The sequence below is a fragment of the Prunus mume genome, linkage group LG8, assembly GCF_029339155.1.
Source record: "Prunus mume cultivar Tortuosa linkage group LG8, ASM2933915v1, whole genome shotgun sequence".
Taxonomy (NCBI): domain Eukaryota; kingdom Viridiplantae; phylum Streptophyta; class Magnoliopsida; order Rosales; family Rosaceae; genus Prunus; species Prunus mume.
In genome coordinates this window covers 21,276,675-21,297,780 of record NC_142705.1, presented here as the reverse complement: position 1 = coordinate 21,297,780, position 21,106 = coordinate 21,276,675, and the positions used below count along the sequence as shown (strand labels likewise).

The window sequence follows — 21,106 nt, the reverse complement described above, 5'->3', positions numbered from 1 at the left end:
AAAACCCGAAAGGGCGGTCCAAGAAAAAGTTAGAGCACAAGAAAGTCAGTTGAACTGCAAAACCCGAAAGGGCGGTTCAAGCAAAAGTTAGGACACCAAAAAAAAAAGTCCCTTCAACTACGTGATGACTTGATCCCTTTTCACCGAGGGTATGTAGGTAGCTTGGATAAATAATTCCAAGTTCACTCACATCAAAATAAAAACAAAGGGCTTCCTTATCAATCCGAACCATTCGAAAAAATGATGAAATAAGAAAGTGCTTTTATTTCATTATGAAAGTTAACTAGTAAACATCAATACTTTGACAAGTTCAAAGAGAAATATAAATAAAGCAAAGAAAGTTTACAACAACAAAAGTTTGCTATTCCCAAGACAAGTCCTTGAAGCCGTTACGCAATCTCTCAAAAGAAACTCGTAACGCATCTAAAGTCTCAGCATCAACAGTGGATAATACAGGAGTTTCTTCAACTGCAATCTTATCCTCTCTCAAACGGGCAACCTCACCATGATGATAAGAAAGTTCTGCATCACTCTTTGAAAGTGATTCGTTTAATTGACGCAGTCTTGACTCCAATTGCTCTTGTTCTCTCTTCAACTCCTCCATACGTGTGTTGGCAGATTTAATAGACTCAAGTATCGAAAATTGATGAACCTCTTCAGCTTGTTGCAGAGCCAAGGCAACAGAAAGTGAAGAGTCGACAGCAGCTAAACGATCACTTTGAACCTCGGGAGACAGCTTTTGGGAGTAAGCAGAGTGTGCAGAACAATAGTCAACTGCGGTCACCATAAGTGCATCAATCATAGCTCGTAGGGATGAGACGTCCGCCCCTACATTGTCAAGGGTAGTCAACAACTTGCCAATCTCATCTTTGAATGAAGGAAGCCTTTCTAACGAAGCCTTCAAGATTATGTTCCTTATTTGGTTGCCCAGAACGGAAACTACTTTGCCAAAGGTTTTGTCTGCAACACCTAATTTCAGTTCCCCACATGACATTTCAGAGGTTGATGCATGAGTAGCCGGCTTTAACAAATGTTGATGCACAAGCGAACCTACATTGACGAGTAATGGTTAAGCAAGTAGAATCAAAGATTTCTAATATGGAGCGTGATAAAGATTGGAATCATACCTCTTAGGCTAACACCTGAACCACTTAGCAGGCGCAAAGCATCATTTTCCTCTTCGATAGGAAAATGATTAAATGGTATAAGCTCGGACACAGTAGGGACATGATGCACTACTTCTCCCTAAAATATATATATATATATATAATTAATTAATATTATATATGTATAAAAAAGGGAGGCTCAAGGTGAAATAAAACACATACCTCGTTCATTAGAACTGGTTGTGAAATAGCGGGTACATCACAAAAGAATGTGTCATCAAGTGGGTAGGCCGTGTCCAGATCGCAATAAAGAGGTTCGATACTTGTCTTCTTATGCCTAAAGTTGACTTCACTGTCTTCATTGCTGCTTATATGCCCTCGCTTCAAATGGCGAATGCGTCGACCAAGGGGAATGAAATCTGCCTGGGAATCTGCTACACTTTTTGTTTCTCCTTTATCATTAAGGACTTGAGTTGAAGGAACATCAACCGGAGGTAGGTGTTGAACTTGAGGCGCAGGAGTAGTAGAACTACCTTCAACTTCTGGATGAACTTGGAGCGCTCTACCACGGGTGAGTTTATCATGAACTGAAACTTCGTGGCCTTGAGACTTAGGATATCTTGGCTGAGAAAGCGACGACGACTTGCCTACAGTTGAGACTGTCTTTGATTTTGTAGATTCAAAGCGATGCACCTTCGACCACCAAATAACATAGTCGGATGTGACCTCAAACTCCCGGATATTGTCCTTAATGGGTAGGGTTATTGTAGATGCACTGCTAATCTTCAAGCATAATTTCCAATGTGAGTACACTGATAGCACTGTACCATTCCGGACGTCATCTTTAAGTTCTCCTGGTACATGTTGTACATAACAAAATTGTCTACTGAACCGGTGCGGGCTATAAGGTTGGATGACTCGGTAGTTTTCCTGTCGTAGAGAAACGAATCCCGAACGAAGACATATTAGATACTCAAAGTCTTCTTTAGAAATATGACCTTCATCAGTCAGTTATTTGCATTCTGAAAATACTCTTGCCAGACGACTCATTTTCACTTTACCACAAGTCCGGAATAAAGCTCGAGCTGACGAATCTTCAAAAAATTTTGCCGAAAGTCTTCCTGAGAACCTTGCCATGATAGGAATGGCCTTGTCGGAAGATGATGTAAAATGTGTGTCGAAGTATTCACCCAACCATCCATACACAATGGAAAGGTAGAATAGTTGTACAATTTCCTGGATCATCTGCACTAGAAATATCCTTCAGCCCCTTGTAAATGCTGGCCAATACTGGAACTGCTAGGCCAAATGATACACCGTGCGCCATTCGACCGGCAACTTTGAAAACCTCTGGTCTGATCAAAGTTACGCCGTCTTTGGGAAATACAAATTTGCATAACCAGCAAGCAAGGAAAACAGCCAAGTATGATATTTCCATGTCTTCATCTGTTATACCCAAGTCTTCAAAAACGCCTTCCTCTTTCTCATGCGTTTGTGCCCCCATGATGATACCAGACAGATCAAAATCTTCCTTTGGCTTTTGTGACTTGTTTCGTATGGTTTTCCTTGAAGGCTTTTTGTACTTGAATGGTCCTCGATACCAGTACTTTATCCAAGCAGTCATTCTCACTCCAGATTTTCCCTTAGAATCCTATAAAATTTTGTGGTATGCTAGGAACAAGTAGTGACAAATGTGTGGGATATAAGACACGCCTTTATGGTCCTTCCTGTTAAGACTCTCAGCGGATGGAATAACCTCATCATAAAAGCGACCTGTAATAGGGAGACCGCCGATTTCATGGAGATCCTAAAGGGAAATGGACATTTCTCCTTGTGACGTATGAAGAGTATTTGTCGCAGGACACCAGTACTCACAAAAGGCTCGAATGACTGGAGCATGTCGATCATAGCTAAATAATGAGGCAAACACCGCATTATATAAACCGGCGCTCTTAAGAACCTGGGTATTTCTACTTAGCACATCTTCAAACCATTCCCAGTAATATTCGGTGAATGTAGATTCACCAGTCGTCGGGAGAACAGAACCCCAATTCACTGCTCCATTATGGATTCGATCGCTAAGAAGTTCGAATGCCCCTAATGAATCGGTCTCTGTATGATGCGAGGATTTTAATTGTAAAATAGTGGAGTGAAGGTCCCTACCTGTGGACTTGGATTTTTTGAAGCTGCTCAGTTGACAAAACACCTCTTGGGACCAAGACGGAATATGAAGAGAGTTGTCCACCTCTGATACCTCCGAAGCTAAGAGTGGCGCACCTATAAGCAATGTGGTACCTTCATCCCTGTCATCACTTTCATCCTCAAGAATAGTAACGGTGCCTTTCTTGAAACACTTGAAGAAGGCCATTTGTATAAGATGAGCGACATGAAACAATATTCAGTATTAGGCTGGTGATTTCATACTTTAATTTTAAAAACAAAAAAAAATAAAAAATAAAAAAATAAAGCTTACTTGTACAAGTTTGAAAAGCCGGGTAAAGGTGGAATGTCTCGAGAAACAATTTTCACTTGCCTTCCCCTACGTAAAGCCTAAGCGCTTGAGCGGGTTATCACCAAGTCGGAGAGATGGATCAAACCCAAGCGGTATAGGACGTCTACGTTCTTCACTTTCTTTCAAAGTACCTATTGTTATAAAAAAAAAATAAATAAATAAGTATAAATATCATCATATAAAATAAAATAAAAAATGATTGAAAGAGTAATAGATGTGCAGCAGCTAAAAATAAAAAAAATAAAAAAAAAGGGTTATGTCGAAATGCTTTGGACCAGCCCAAGCAAAGGGAGCAGCCCACTTGCACACTCATGCGCAGCCCATTTCAGCATGGAGGCCCATGTCACGCCAAGACCTAGCCCATCTCCTCCTGCAGCCCACGCCTCACCTAAGGCCCATCGTGGCCTTGCCCCACTCGGCTCGTGGCCGCATCTCCCCTGCCCGCTCACTCCAGCTCCAAAGACAAGGCCTAGCGCCTTCCCTAGCGCCAGCCCACGCCGCACACCAAGGTCGTGGCCTCCATGCTTCCACTTCGAGCCCAACGATGCGGCTCAAGCTCGCCAACCTTCCAGATTTCCAAAGAATGCACGCAGCTTGAACCTACCAAATTTTTCCACCCTATTAAAAAAAAAAAAAAAAAGCAAAATAGACAAAAACTGATGCAAGCATAGTAAATTCGTATGCCAAGGGAATTTGCTGTTCATCATACCAATTGAGAATTTCTATTCATCCATGAAGTCTCTTGATATGCCCAAAACGGTGGGTTCTGGTGGCTATAAACATAAAATTAAAAATTCCAATGTTAGTTTTCTTTGTTCCGCTGGCTACAAGAAGGCATATATATATATATATATATATATATATATGAAAGAATCAGACAACAAAGGAAAAGAAGCAACTCTCACCACTTTGGTTGCTGAAAATTCGGAGGATGCAAACTTCAAAGTTGTAGACCTTCTTGCCGACAAGAGGAGTTTTCTGCAGTTCTATTTGGTTGATCTCAATGTTCATAAACGTAGTTCAATTTAAAGAAGCCAAAGACCGTCAAAGCTCCTGGTGATGCTAGGGTTTCTTGTTCCTAGTTTAGGAAAATATTGGATTTTATATCTTGATTCACAAGATCTTACCAATATTAGATATTATTAAGCATAATAATATCAACCCAAAAAAAAAAAAAAGATCCAACGTGGGAAATAAAAAGCCAGCGTTGGAAATAGGGTTTAATATTGGATATTATTTAGTTTAGTGATATCAACTCCAAACCCAAAAAAAAAAAAAAAAAAAGGAACATTTCAAGCTGCACCTCCTACATGCAACAAAGCACATGTCTACAATGCATCATGAAGTGGGGGCAATTTGTAGACAAAGAAATTTTGATGCAATAAATTTCGTTGGACGAGAAAATAATTAGGGTTCAGTGGATTAAATTGTGGGCTCCATAATTCGCCCATGTGGTGTGTGACTCATCAAAATCGGATTAATTGTCAAAAAGGTGACACGTGGCGACATCCGACGGAGTGCATCAGACGGTTCAAGATGAAGACAAAATTAAGGGAAAGAATCTTCTGTAATTGACTTTGATTTAAATCAAATATTAATCAGGTCAATCAATTGAAGATAATCTGGTTAAATTGCCAGATTATGAGAATTGATTTAAATCAAATCAAAATCCCACAAAACAAGGTTTTAAATAGGGAAAGTTATTTAGGTCAAGCATCCTACAAGAGCCTATAAATAGGAGGCTTGAAGACGGAAGAAAGGGCTAGAAAAAAACCTAGCATTGAGAAGAAGCAGAAAACTTCCTGCATTCTTCACCTACACTTTGGAAGAGCCACCAAGCACAACAAATACGTGCCGGTTCCTCCACCCTAGAAAATCCCAAACACCAAACAAGTCTTGTGCTACCCGTTTGATCAAGATCAAGTCTCTACGACCCTTGCATCAAACACAAATTTTCTTTATACATTTTGGACATCGAATCAGAGGATTCAATACAGAGATTGTAACCCTAAATTTCATAAATACAAATATTATTTTGTACACGTGTTCTTGTCTCATTTGTCGCAGGAAATTCGTGTTTATACAGTAAAAGTGACAAATCGAGGAGAGTCACTAACTGAGCCAGAGATTTGTGCAAAACAATGACATGGTGAATATTTGTTTAGACCTAGATTCTTCCGGCCCTTCGATGGGCCCCGTTTTGGGTAATTGAAAAGAGGTTTTCTTTCTTACTTGAGATCTTAAGAAAATATTGGTGATATGATTACACGAGAAAATCTTTGATGGGCCCCGTTCTTGAGCCCCATCCATTGTAATTGTTCCTCCAACATATCAACAAGATTTTCTTTTATTACAATTCAAAGTCTTTCTTAGCACCATTTGATCCATATCTCAACAAAAATTCTTAGTCTGTTAAGTTTGTTTGTTTGAGTATTATAGTTGCCTAACTCGACGACGCTAAGCTTTTAATAAGGAAAAACCTTGTTGCCTAGGTAAATGAACCAATGGCCTTGAGGCGTTCTTTCCTCGATCACAATCGTGTGATTAAAGATCACAATCTGACGCACTGCACACACCACAAATCTCGACCACACACTCGGCCACCGAGACTACCATGCTGGCTTGCCCCGCATTCACACATCCCAAGGAAAGACACCAAGTTGCTCAGATTTCTCAGCCGGTTGAAATTTGATTTCCTTTTTGTTATCATAATTGATATATGAAAGAAAAAAATAAAAAAAAAAGGCCGAGAGGAAATACTAGCACAGCACGGTGCCTTGAAATCTAGGACAAATATAGCATCTCCCTAGTTTAAAACAGTGTTACCGCAAATGGGTCAGATTTCTTGACCACCAGCAATCATGCTGCATCCATCCATCCAATCCAAGTGAATTCTGAAATGAGACTTGTTTAGATGTTAATAAAAAGGGTAAAGAGAACCTTGAACAACTTGCTAATGCCAGAGCCATGACGTTATAACTCAAGTCCTATCCTAGTAGCTTCTCTTTGTGTCCGATCCTAGTTAATCCAATTCAACGAAATCATATGCAAGGTGCATATGAGTAACAAACAAAAGAGGGCATAACTGACGGCTGAAAAGAGGACATAACTGATGGATAGCAGCGCCTGGTAAAGTTACTAAATGTTAATCTCTTAACGTACCAATTGCAATCATTCAGCTTGGGATCACAACAATTCATTGGAGTATTCACAAAGCAATCATGTAAGGTACCAAAATTGTTTTTGTTGTGCAATCGTACAAAAATGAACAGAACACCCCTTCCCACACACCTCCCCCCCTATTTACACAATAGAGTACATATGATCTGAGTCACATTGTCCGCAAGAATCCTCGAACATCAATCAGGAAGCTGTTCAGATTTTTCCTGAATACTTGATAGTTCTTCCGATCAAGAGTAGCTGAAAGCTGATTCGCACTTGTAAGACACTGCAATGCATTTGTCAGCCTCGATTTCAAGGTTGCATTTGCCTGCCTTTCTATCAACTCACTGCCTAATCTCTGCACAAAACCAAGAACAATTTATGAAGAAAGAACGAAGAATAATTTAAGAAATGAGGAGTGATAATTTATGATTGGAACCTACTTAATATAATCGGACTACACACAGGCAACTCATCTAGCAGTATTGGAGAAACGAATTGACTCAAATAATGGTGAGGTAAAAAGACACAGCTTTGACTACTGCCATATATCAGTACAACCTCAGAAAATGTGATGCGTGTGTAATAGCCTATGGTGTGTTTTTTTTTTGGGGGGGGGGGGGAGAGTTGTTGAACCAATATAGCCTAGGATACAACCAGAAATAATAGACACTTCATTACCATACAAGCACTACAAAACATAAACACGCAAAAGTCAGTCATCCAATTGAAAGACCCTGTTAACATTATAGAAAAAGCTTCGAGAGAACTACCTGGTATAGGCTTTGTTCACAAAGTATCAAAGGAAGAAGAGCATCTGCTGCACTGCTGACCAGGTCAGGACTGAAATCATGAAAATGAAAGCTTTAAATTAAGATTGCAACAAAAGCAACAGGATGAACTCCTTAAACCACCATGTGCGTCTCAGCCTTTACCTATAATCCTCAAAAAGGAGTAACTGCAGTACTGAGCGAAGGAACCGGCTCAAAATGCCTTCCTTAAAATTTCCACCAGGATCCTTAAGACCTGCAGCATGTGAGCCCAAGCCTACTTTACCAGCACTTGTTTCCACGTAGTGGTAGGAAGCAAGAGCTCTCAAAGCTCTCAAACACATATCAACGATTTCCACGTCCTAACAAAACATTAGACCATGCAGGTTCAGCAAACAAATTTCTTGTATAAAGAAACAATGCCAACGCATGCACATACAAGAACATAAAATCCACAAACGCCCAAAACTAACATACATAAAATGCATTTTTCTAATGATGTACTTCGTCTTGGTTGTTCAGCTTGCAGGTCACCACATGAGCATAATATAGAGCAATACTTGCATATATCTGTTACCTAAATTGGTTTCCACCACTATTTTTTAAAGTTTAAACACTTAAACTACCTGATGGTGAAGACCAAAATCAAGAGTTCCTAGTACATGAGAAAAGGCTTCGCTGCTTAGTTGTGCAACTGTTTCAGGATAGACCTCCAATAAATGTGACAGCAATGAGAAATACTGCACAAGAATTATACCATATATTAGCTTCAGAAAATAAAGAAACAAGGTTTTTCCCTCAAGAAGGATAGAAGGTCTCACATCATAGCAAAACTTGGGGTATTTCAGCAGGTCCAACGATAGCAGAGGAGTAACTATATGAAGACCAAAATAAACGACCTGCAAGAGCAACGTGTCAGATATTATCTACAATTCTGTCACAGGAATGAGATTCAAAGTTACCTGAGATATGTTTGTGGCATGTGTCGCTGTAGAATCGGATGAAAAATCAACCTGCAGTTATGTATTCATCAATAGATTCATAAAAAGCTTAATAGAAATGAACAGATGAACAACATCAATGCAAAAACAAAATAAAAAACCATACCAGATCTTTAGAACAAAGGCTTGAAAGGAGCTGGAGAAGAGCACGTAGATCCTTGTATTTCTCAGTCTTTGCTTCAGTAAGTAAGCTGGTTGACAGACTTATTGATATCTGCAAGAGCAATGAAGACATAAAGCATGCAGATAGGAAACTAACTGGTTATTATAACCTTAGTGGGATACAGCTGCAACAATCATGAGTTCACAATAAACAATTCATACCATCCAAAATCACTAATTACGCACAAAAACAGAGTGCAATGCCCAGAAGAAGAAAATACCTTGCCAATATTGTTTGATGAGTAAAGCTGAAGCAAACTCATGCAGAAATTAACAACAATAGCAGTTTCCTGAGCCTCTAGATAGCTTATTTGTCCATCCACCCAAGCAACTACAAACTTAAGTATCAGATATACAACTGCAGACTAAACAATAATTGAAGATCAGTATAAATGAATGTACTATCAAAATTCCATTAAAAAGATTCACCACAGGTCAAAGCATAAGGGAACAGAAATCCTTAAGAGTTAGAGGGATTCGAATACCAATGCCTCAAAGTGAATTCAAATACTACTGAGTGATTTATGAATGAGAAAAAAACTTAATGAAGGAAATGGGCAAGGTATCTGTACAATTTTTGAAAAACATGCACAAATAGGAAGAACGAATTTTATTATAATTACTCTAGAAAGGGGGAGGTCTGAGAAAAATGGAGCTTTGAAAGTCGACATACTGTGAAAGAAAAATACACAATTGTAAATGAATACAAATAATACCTCATGTTTGTAGACCTCAAGGAGAACTAGAACAGGATTCATTACAGAGAATCCCAACTCATAAATTGCTTTTTGTGTACGAGGTTCTGAAGCACTGGCAGCCCCCCGAAGCCTCTCCAGCAAGCAACTGACCTACAAGATGTTGTGATGTTATATTGTTCTTGTAAGAAAATTAATAGAACTTCTTTCAGAATTTCTGTCCTCACCGGCAGGATAATATCTGGTTGTTGAGCAATGCTTTTAAAGTCAGACTTGCTTGACATTTCCACAAGATAAGTTGCCATGTGACCCATGAGATCCCTCACATACCTTAATTGAAATGTTACACAAAAATTAATCTGTACAACATCACAAGTTCCACAAGATAAATGGTAGGCAGCGAAGGAAACTTAAAATGGAAGACCTACAGGTTTGATGCCTCTGAATTTCTCAAGCCAGAAGCTGAATGAACAAGTGTCTGAGCAAGCGAACGCTGGAGCAGAAGGAACAAATAGATGACACAAATGAAAAATGATCAATAGCTCCAAGTCAAAGCATATTAAATTCTCACCTGGTGAGCTGTATTTAACAAGAACAAAGTTTTTTCATTAGCAAAAGCATTTGCCAGGTCACGCCATGAATCCTGAGAACAAAGTTAGAAAATCAAGATAGACTCACGAGTATCATTTCTTGCATATAAATTATAATGAGATAACAAATAATTCATGTCAAACTTAGTTGTAAATAGTTTCATTAATCCTCGCAAGAGAGGTAATGCACCAAAAGCTTGTTTACATATAGCTCCAGTTCTGGAGAGTTGATAATCCACAAGAATATAAAGGAATAACCACTTGAAAAGGAGCATCTGAGCTTTTACAAGTACCAAAAGTTGACAATTATAGAAAAGAATTTCTTCATAATTAATGGGATAATAATGTATTTTATGCATTTCAAAGCACAAAAATGCATGCACTTATCTAACTCACCAATGTAACAAGGTGAACACAAATATGTTTTTGCTGCACAAGGGCATTAAGTAGCTGGAAACATGTGAGCGCCTGTCAAACAAAACCGAAAAATCATCACCAGCCTTATCTTAATCTGGACAAGAGAATAGCACTAATGTTTGAAAAGAGTACCCTCTTAACACTCAGAGTATATTATGTACCACAGTTGTAATCAAGAAACATGATAGTGGAATAATGTTTGAAAAGAAAAAGTACAACATCAAAGACAACCACCATGAAAAAGGTTTTGTAGCACACACCTGCAGATCCTTCTCTCCAGGATATGACATCAGTGCTGTCAAGGATATGCGCACAATAATGTCAAGCACAAATTTTCCCTGATTGTGTTCTCCAAAAAATTTGAGCAAGATGTTTCTGGAGTTTCTTTCTCTATTTTCTTCACGAGACATTAGGTATGTACAAGACCATCTTGCAATGAACCATATAACAGCCTGCACAAAACATCAGCTCTAATAACTGAACTGGTAGAACGGTTTGAAGACAGCAAGATGGAATCCCAAAGCAGCTGTTGAAAAGGACAATAGGGATGGAATACAGGAGGCTTAATAGTTTTTCAAGAAATTACAAAACCTCAATTCCTCCATAGAGCCCAAATGAATTGTTAATCCTTAAATAAATGATAACCTACTCATCCCCTACCCATGAATGTACACTATGTTCAACATTCAAAACGTGAACTTATTCCAATTCTCAATCTTGAACCTAAACACATATAATGGAGCACAACGTAGCTTCCTATTGGTTAGCAAAAATAGCATCCTATACAACAAAACAAGATAGAACTAAGAAAATATGTTTTCTCAAAGAATCTCAAGTTCTTTAGACACCAGATCCCTAAAGGCCTGTTGGTGTCGAGGACATTTGGTTCATATATATATGCTTCCTGCAAGGTATAGTTACACACCAGATATGCATTTGACACCCATAATATTGAAATGCATGGCACGTAAGGTATGTAATATGGGACCGCATAAATGAATTTAGTGTTACCTCCATGAGTCGAGGACTGAAAACTGATGCTCTCATTTCTGGTTCTAAACTTTTCTCAGCAAACCTTATGATTGAGCTGCATCAAATAATTAAAGCAAGAGAAAGGCCAACACATAAACAAGATGTCTAAATAAAGGTACTTGGTTTGATTTAAGATCATAAGTTTGTGCTTTAATGTATGATGTATATATATATATATATATATATATATACAGTCCCCTTCTATTGAGGGATCCCTCAAATAATTTTATTTGAGGGACGCCCTTTAGGGTACCCTACAATTTTTTTTCCAATGATCAAAGCCATCTATTTTTTAGGTCTTCATTCATAGATCATCCTTACAAAAAATTAGATAAATCGAAAACCGTTTCGACATCCAATTGTGTCCTACAAAATCAATGAACACGGTGCTTCAAGAAAGTACTAAAATTTCAATAACTCAATTGAATGGTCAAATGATGTCGGATTCAAGTGATTTTTTGTAGAGATGATCTTTGAATGTGTATCTACAAAATAGACGGTTTGGATTAGTGAAATACAATTCGGAGTAGGCCCTACAAGAGGTGTCCCTCAAATAAGCTTATTTGAGGGATCCCTCAATGGAAGCTCTCTGTATATATATATATATACGAAGTCTAATTTTTCCATTTATCTCATTCAGTATCTTGAATAACAAAGTTCAAAGTCTAATTTCATCTTCAGAAAGGCTGACGGGAAGTGAGAACCTTACCTGCAAAGAATGACGAGAGGATGATTTTCTGCTTCCAGATTTTGTGGAAAATGAATTTGTATAGCATTTGGAATCTGAACAACACAACATAAACAATAATCAGAATTCAGAGTCATGGACATTCAAAATAGACTTTCAATTAAAGATAAAAATTTATGGTTACCCTCTGTCTATAGAGTGTCAACAAACGAGAAGACAGTTCAGCACACTCAAACATAAAAAAAGTGACTACTAAAATCAAGTAGATTATCCTAATATGCGAAAAAATTTGTGTAATAAAACATCCCTCTTTATGTCTTATCTTATTATTAATTATTCTTTAGCTTTCTTCCAACAATCAAAATTGGATGTATTTAATATGAACAATCAGAATTGGGGACCACAAAACACTTTCATACTTCCATATGATTTTATGAACTCTGGGGAATGAACAACACATGCAGTAGTTAATGCATATCAAAGCTCTCAAATAAGCAGAAATAATTGACCCATTACCAGGGGTGTTTCTCCCTCCCCCAAAACACTTTCATACTTCCATATGATTTTATGAACTCTGGGGAATGAACAACACATGCAGTAGTTAATGCATATCAAAGCTCTCAAATAAGCAGAAATAATTGACCCATTACCAGGGGTGTTTCTCCCTCCCCTTCATCAGCGATTACATGCCCAGTAATGAGTAACAATGAGTAAAGTTCCTCCAAAGTTTCAGTTGGATCAATAATGCCCCTGCCCTAAAAACAAGTGAATAACTTATAAGTAACTGGATGAGAAGAAAAAGAAAAGAGACGTTAGCTATTTGTTACACTTCATTGAGATAAGAAATATTATTTTCTCCCGCTTTATTAATAGAGAAAATGAGCTGACATTAGAATGAAGAAAACTAAAGTAGCAACTTTGATTTTTCCATTCTTTTAATCAGAAATTCGGTAATTTCCATTAATTCATGAGCTTTTCCATGTGGTGCTCTCTTTCCTATAAGAAAAAAATATTACAGCAATCAAGCCAAGAAGCTTAATAGAAGAGAATTTATGGAAAGTCAATACACGTTAAATGACTAATATATTGTAGAATATCCCCCACCATTGAGTTTCAAGAGCAACATTACATTACAAATAGTACTTGAGCACCAATATATGTTTCAATAGAGATATCCTTCTGAAATAAAATGGTAAAGACACCTGACTAAGCCGTTCAAAACGCTCAGTAAACAGCCTTGTGAGCAAAGGAATTGTGACATCAATTGCTGCTCTAGCAATAAGAGCATAGGAGCTTAACCTCTCATCCAAGGCTGCATTAACCATACAGTAGAAAGGTGAATAATATCAAACCAAAAGATTAAGTTAAGGTAATGATAATGATAATGATAATGATGATTGCTATTGTTATGTAAATACCATGCCACTGTTCTTCGTTTGAACAAGTCAACCAATATACATAATGACAGGAAGAGTCTTATATATAAGTCTCCCATACCTACAATGGATGCTTGAAGGTAGTCAGAGTCATCATCTTTAAATGCTGATGCAGAAGCAGCTGTATCACAAAGGATTCACCATCATGTACTGATTGATAATTGAAAATAAAAGCAGGAAAAATGGTTTTGGAATCAAAACAACGAGAACAAAATAATATGTCAGAATTACCTTTTAGTTCAGCCTGTACAATCAAGGCAAATAAACTAGCTGTGGCATTTTTCCCTTCAGCTGGAAGCAACGCATTCCCGCCACTCCTATTAATTGGCTGAAGAGAATTTCCAAAAAAGTAGAGAGAGAGAGAGAGAGAGAGAGAAGAAACACTCAATGACTGCCTTAAACTTTAACATAATGTGAGAAAATTACACATTCTTCATGTAGAAACAACCCCGCCACACTGATCAAACTCCATTAAATAATATTTTTGTTCAAAATAACAAATGAGCTCGCCACCTTCAAGGCTGATCCTTTCTAGTACACTTCTCTCCCCCCTATCCTTTAAGGCCTTTTTTTAATTCACCCAGTAGAGCAGCTCTATAGATAGGGGTAGTAAGGCACAAGAAGCGGTGAGCAGGAAGTCGCTCTATTTAAAGGACAGGAATTGCACATTAAAGGGAAGCATGTATTATAGTAACATGGAATGACAATTAAACAAAACTAGAACAAAATAGAACTATAATATTTAAAATTGGTATCAATAAATGATCGATGAAAAGTAAGTTTACATTGTCTGACAAATATGGGGGAAGAATAAAATCTCCACAAACTAACGCATACCATTTTGCATAAAAAATAAAAATAAAAATAAATAAATAAATAAACATTTACCACAAGGAGGGCAGTCCAGGTATCTAGTAAGATATCGCGTGCCTCCCAGCTCCACGTCTCTTCCTCAGAGTTATTAGTCATGAGGTTCTTAACGACTTCGGACATCAGTACGCATAACAAGGTAAGAGTGCCATAGGGCCTGAATTCCAAAGCAAAGGTTGACCCCATTCAAACTAAATAACATGGGACAGGAAATGCCATCATAACAATTACCTTAATATAAATGATAACTAAACAACCAATAATCAGAAACTCCACCACTGACCTTGTTGATTTCAAGAGTTGGTCAAACACAGAGGGAGTTGTAACCGTTGCAATGGACAACAACGCACGACAACCGTCAAGCATCTCACTGGAGAAAACCAAAATGAACTTGAGAAAATCGTGAAAACAAAAAGAAATACTATATGTTAGGAGGAAACAATAATTGACAAGGATATAACCTTTCACTCTTTCCACATTCAATAGCTTTAGAAACAGCATCAGGAGGATCAATCCACTGTATTATTCCAGAAAGCAGTTCGAGAAGATGGTGCTCATGCATTTGTACATTATCTAGATCATTGAACAAGTTACTAAAGTGACTGATGAAAGATAGATACAGAAGAAACCATATAACTATTATCACATAAGTAATCAATTTCTACTTGAGAAAACATTCAAAATCAATCTCCATTTTTAGTTTGACCAGTGTTGTTAACCATCAATTAGCCATAAATTAAACGCCCAAAACCAAAAAAATCCATTTAAGATACTAAAACTTTCAAAGGTTAATGCTAGGTTCACAGGAAACCAGATCATAATCCATCAACTTCTGGCCCATATTGACATCGAGTGTAAGACTCCTAGCAAAATTTATCACAAAGGCAGTTCATAGTTTCAACCAAACTAAACAGGCATCTGACACATTCCATCAGATGATTATATCGTAATCTGACTCATACAGAGGAAAGTAAATGACATTAACAAAATAAAACATGTTACAATTATAGAACAGGAGGAAAGGAAACAATTTTACCAGAAAGAAATATGGTTCCTGTCAAGGAGCAGAACTGTACAATTAACTTTCGTGCAGCGACAGCTATGGGGCAATCAAGCCAATAACCTTCACAAGAAAACTTCTGTCTCAGTGCTCCATATAAGCTCAAAAGCCACCCTATATGGCCACCAGTAACCAAAACATCACGCCAAGCAGGACCAGGCTACAAGTAACATAGAGAGACCAGAAAACTCATCAATCACTAAAACACACTCAATACTATACCATATTGCAGGATGGCTGAACATTACATAGTTACAAGATTTTTGGAAGGTACAAGTGTATTTCAGCCAGAAACAGTAGTAATATGAACATGATTATTATTCTTATGATTTTAATAAGAAAAACAACGTTAATAAAAGGATTTGCTAATATTTGATCTGTTATTTCAGAAACCACAAACAAACATATAAAAAAGGTAAGATGACTCATCCACACTTAGATCTATTCTCATGAGTGCTTTCAGTCAGTATGTTATATCAATAATGTTTCTATAATATGAAGACTTCATGCTATGAACTTTAAAGAAGCAAATACCTGCACTAAGTTACACTCGGACCTCTTAGGTGAATCACTTCCTTGCTTGATTCCATCAGCAAATGCAGTTGTACTGAACTCCCAGTTCAGAATTTGAAGCATGAGGCGGAATGCAGCAGTGCAGACTTTAACCTCAGGTATAGCCGAGTCAGACTCAATGATTCTATTTGTGACACTTAAAGCAGCATCTCGTGCCCAGCAGTAGAATGTCTATTGTTGAAATAAACAAAACAACGTGTAAGCAGAGAGGCAAAATCAAAAGACCGCCACATTAATCACCTCAAAGGAAAACTCTGTTCATATAAAATAAATCAAATGCTTTTAAAAACATGATGCAAACGCCAGTAGTGAAACCTTCAAATGGTCTAGCTCTAATGACTTCCGGCAATGCTCATGAAACTCTCTAGGAAGTCCCATTGCACTTGAAGTAGATGGAGAAAATTCAGAAACCTAAAACAAAAGAAATACTTGGTCGTAAATTTGGTAACATCCTAAACGCTGAAGCAAAAACAAGACAGAAACTAAAATAACTAGTTAGATGAAGTAAGCTGAAAAAGAGTTATACCAGAGATTCAAGGAAATTAATTCCAGCGAACTGAACATCTACACCATGAATGCCATAAACAGCCTGGTTTACCTGCAATCATAATTGGCTGCTCTAAGAATCCTGGATACCTCAGGTGCAAAAAAAGTGGCTGGAGAGATACACAGATACCCAAATGATAAGATATAAATTTCATACCTGATAGAAAAAGGCCTCCTTATCAGTAGCTGAAAATTCAAGCCTACACACAATACTTGGCAAGATAAATTTATTGAAATGCTAATTTATAAAGTTCCATTTAAATCATAGCCAAACCAGGAATTCTCTCCTATCATGAGTTCATAGGCCAATTTACATAGAAAATCATGCACCACTTACCAGCCCCTTTTCAACAATTGAGCAGCCACAGAAGAAACCTTTGCTTGAACATAGCCCTCGGGTGAATTAGCATGTTGCATAACAAAACAAAGACAAAAACTGCAAACAAAATATACATATTCAAGGAATCATCAACAAACATATAAATAAACTAATGATTAATCATTATTAATGATAAGAACTATACCAAATTACAAGCTATAACGAGTATATTGGTTATAGAAGAACAATTGAGGTATTTTAAGAAAGATCTCCAGTTGTGAACTAATATTATTATTTCTCTTTTTATAAAGCAAACAAACTAGAATAGTTGCGGAATAGTTTATTCATATTGCTTATGAGGGAAAAAACAAAGAGCAATACGTTTCAAAAGTGACATAACCTAATCATGCTTCTCTTGTTATCAGAGCTAAGAAAACCCCATTCTCTAATAGCTGCATTTCGAATTGCAGCTGCAGCCTGAAACCTTGCATTGGCCACCTGAGAGTTCTCTGAAATTATAAAATCACTATCAGCATAATAATTGGATGGGACATTTATAGTTCCCCAAACTCTTGCCTTTAATCTTGCACCATCAATTACAGCAATCCTATTTTCATTATCATCAGCTCATGTACAGTTATTTAACCAAAAAGATAAAAAGAAAACTACATTTATGTCTAACATGAATAAAGAATTTTTAACTTACCAAGAATGAATTTACACGCCTGGTATGGCTGGGGAGTCTGGGACAGTGACAAAATAGTTGCCTCAGCTGCAGCTGAATTCATATGCATCTGCTCAAGGGCAACCCATATGTAAGAGGGTGCTCTTACGCAAACTTGCATGCCTATAGGATCTCAAGTAAATGCATGCACATGTACATATGTCTATAGAATTCATTTATATTTTGGATACCAAGTGAAATGACAAATGACATGGTCATATCTTATTTGCTAATAAGAAATGGCATTCATACGGGGAAGAAAAAAAAAAGAACAAAAAAAAAAAAGAAACACGCCATTCGGAATCCAAATTTTCTAATTAGTTTGCAGTCTCGAGTATTATTCAAATTCCTAAATTCATGAATCCCAGCTACACAAGCCAATTCTCACCAACTGCGATTGTGGGTTTTTAGTGTTTTCCTTCTTTCTCACTAAGTCGAATTTTCTTTTTCTGTTTCTTTTTATTATCAAACCAAAAAATCAAGAATTTCACTCTCACAGCTTTCGTTCAACTCTCTAAGCAACAGGGAATGCAATATATTTTCATGTCCTCCATCTCGAAGCACCAAACAGAGCCAAGAGAGTGTGAGAGAAAAATATTAGACCTGAATAGATGTGCAAGCGAGCTCGATGGAATGCATGGTGGACTGAAGCTGGCCCAAGTCCGCCGCTTTACCTCTCTCTGGAAATCCTTCCATGTTTTCCTCACCCGAAATCCCTCTGTTCAAAATAAATATTATTTAAAATAAAAATAAAAGCACCAACAGCAGAAAGTCACTGAATATCCATATGCATGCTCCTTAGATTCAATTCAAAACTTTCAAAATTGTTTTTGAGTGACTACAATAACATTGCAAGCACAGACAGATAACCTTGCTACTAAGGAAATGAGATTATGGCTTAATCATGGTGTTTAGCAGCTAAGAGGAAAAGATTAGATCACCAGGAGACGAGAGAGACACGGGGAGAGAAAGAGAGAATGTGTTTTGTTTACAAGAGGAGTTGTTTCTAAGAGTAAACGTGAGAAGAGAGAGAGAGGACAGAGAGAAGTGTAAATAATGTGACTGCATTTTTTATAGGGCTTTTTCCTTTTTTAAGTTAAACGTGGCTGTTTTCAATTGTTCAATTTGTTTGTGCCTGATGTGGGCATCAATCTGGCCGAATCGATGAAACCGGCCGAACCAAACTATAATTATCGGTTTGGTTTGGTTTTGATCAAGAAAAAGTTAAACGGTTTAAAAATCAAACCGGATCATATATGGTTTGATTTAGTTTAATTTGGTTTTGATCAAGAAAAAGTAAACTGGCTTAAATGGAACCGAACTGTTTGTGTGTATATTTATTTATTTATATTTTATTTTACATGTGTAATACTCTAATTAATTAATTACGATATATGAAAATTTGAATTGAGCTATATTAGTTAGTGAAATATGAAGTTTTATGACATTTTGAGCTTTATGATGGTTTTGTAATATAAAAAATGATTTATGTATGAAGCAAGTTGTGAATTTGTTAGCTAAAATTGGGCAAACAATGTTGAAAAAAATGCAAAAAGAAAGAGAATTGGGCTTAGGCCCAAACTGGCAAACCAAACCGTCTTAAATTGGTTTGATTTGGTTCGGTTTCCTTTATAACTTTTATTCAAACCGAACCAAACCAAATTATCATATTGTAATTGGTTCGGCCGTGGTTTTGAAGTAAAACCAATCCAATATGGATCGTGCCCACCCCTACTGATAAGGTGTTTCTATGGGTGGAAATGTCTAATTTTATTAACTTCAGTGGAGGTTAATGTAATTCATTGGACATATTATTGAGTTCTGATTGAAATTTGACAACAGTAGTGGGCATTTAAACCAGAAAATCGAGTTGAACAGAGCTTAAAAAACCAGAAAAAAAAATCACGTTCACCAAAAAGTTAAAATTAAAGATAAAATCAACCTGAACCGGTTCAAACCAATTCTAATTCCAATTTTTTGTCAATAAAAACCAGATCAAATTGGACCAAACCGACTTATAATTTTTATATTTATTTTAAATATAAATCCAAACTTTTAGGCCCTACCCAACTTAAAGCCCACATGACTTTTTTCTTGTTCCCCAACCCCATAAGCAGCCCACTTTCTTAACCCTAAAACCCCACTTTATTTATTTATTTGGGTTTTTAGGTTGAATGGTCCTTGAATTTTGATCGGTTTTGCATTTTGGTCCCTTAATTTCCAAAATTGTTCTCATAATCCTTTAACTTTAGTTGCTTTTAAACAAATGGTTCCACTGTCAATTCTATCATTTTTTTCGTTAAATTTACAGGTAAATGGGTCTTTGCAGGTTGGTTTTATTTCCCCCCATTGTGAAACTCGCATTCCCTCCAAAGCTCCAGGGCCAAAGGGGATTTATGTTCATGGGGCAAGTTTTGATGCTTTCTATTATGATAGGAACACCTCACAAGATGAGAATAACAGTTGACATGTGACAAAAAATCTGAGGATTTGCCTACCAAAGTTCAAGTAACATAGGAGATTTACTGACCTTAAAAACACAAAGTTTCATTTGGGGATAGAGTTTGCAAATTGGGATCACTCGAGGTCAGTGAATCAAGAATATAAATAACCAAAGTTTTCAAATTCCATAAGCCACTTGTATAACTAATAACATTACAAGATTGTACAACTGATTTGTAGAATTACATTAGCTTCGAAGTTTTCACTACCCTTACTCCCATACATTTTCCAGACATGTTCGACAACATCATCATCATCAGCATCCCAATGACTATAAATGAACACAAATGCACACACTCATCCCTACATTCTCTTTTGTCGATGCATCATCATATTGTCTTCCAGCAAAAGTCTTGGCTGGAGGCTGCAACTGATTTCATAGAAAAGGTGAGTTTCTGTTTGGGGCTGTTGAAAATCACGATCAGGCTTTGAGGTACAAAATTGCGCTCGAAGCTTGAGGGCTAGAATGTTGGAGAAGGAGGCCAGGATAGCCTGAGGCTTTAAAAAGTGGCCGGGTTGCGTATGGATGGCCGAGCTGTGTGTGAAGACTCGGAAGTTCTACAAATCGGGCTGAGGGTTTAACATTGATTTATATATATATATATAGATATATATATATATATATATACAAAGAACTTCCATTGAGGAATCCCTCAAATAAGCTTATTTGAGGGACACCCCTTGTAGAGCCCACTCCGGATTGTATTTCACTAATCCAAACCTTCTATTTTGTAGATACACATTCAAAGATCATCTCTACAAAAAATCACTTGAATCCGATATCATTTGATCATTCAATTGAGTTATTGAAATTTTAATACTTTCTTGAAGCACCGTGTTCATTGATTTTGTAGAACACAATTGGATGTCGAAACGGTTTCCAAATTGTCTAATTTTTTGTAAGGATGATCTATGAATGAAGACCTAAAAAATAGATGGTT

General features: G+C 37.1%; 1 protein-coding gene across 4 annotated transcripts; it reads right to left on the bottom strand.

The window, feature by feature from the left end:
- Positions 1-6,753: 6,753 nt before the first annotated feature.
- On the bottom strand, positions 6,754-18,727 carry LOC103339045 (exportin-4 protein). 4 transcript variants are annotated; one of them, XM_089042977.1, is made up of 33 exons: positions 18,605-18,727; positions 18,267-18,381; positions 17,646-17,733; positions 17,340-17,448; positions 16,958-17,056; positions 16,778-16,820; positions 16,601-16,672; positions 16,390-16,485; positions 16,036-16,245; positions 15,478-15,661; positions 14,903-15,014; positions 14,725-14,811; positions 14,460-14,598; positions 13,803-13,899; positions 13,633-13,692; positions 13,338-13,447; positions 12,786-12,890; positions 12,157-12,230; positions 11,427-11,502; positions 10,676-10,867; positions 10,395-10,466; positions 9,980-10,051; positions 9,837-9,901; positions 9,636-9,738; positions 9,430-9,561; positions 8,935-9,078; positions 8,658-8,765; positions 8,513-8,563; positions 8,372-8,449; positions 8,177-8,290; positions 7,716-7,912; positions 7,554-7,623; positions 6,754-7,138 (listed from the first exon to the last, which is right to left on the bottom strand). In XM_089042977.1, exons 2-33 carry the CDS (start codon positions 18,357-18,359, stop codon positions 6,950-6,952), a joined length of 3,441 nt encoding a protein of 1,146 aa, XP_088899103.1. In that variant the 5' UTR covers positions 18,360-18,381; positions 18,605-18,727; the 3' UTR covers positions 6,754-6,949. The 4 variants fall into 4 exon arrangements, with proteins under 4 accessions (XP_088899103.1, XP_088899102.1, XP_088899105.1 ...); XM_089042976.1 differs by having other exon boundaries at positions 18,534-18,674; XM_089042979.1 differs by lacking the exons at positions 17,340-17,448; positions 17,646-17,733; positions 18,605-18,727 and having other exon boundaries at positions 18,267-18,365.
- Between the last annotated feature and the right edge of the window lie 2,379 nt (positions 18,728-21,106).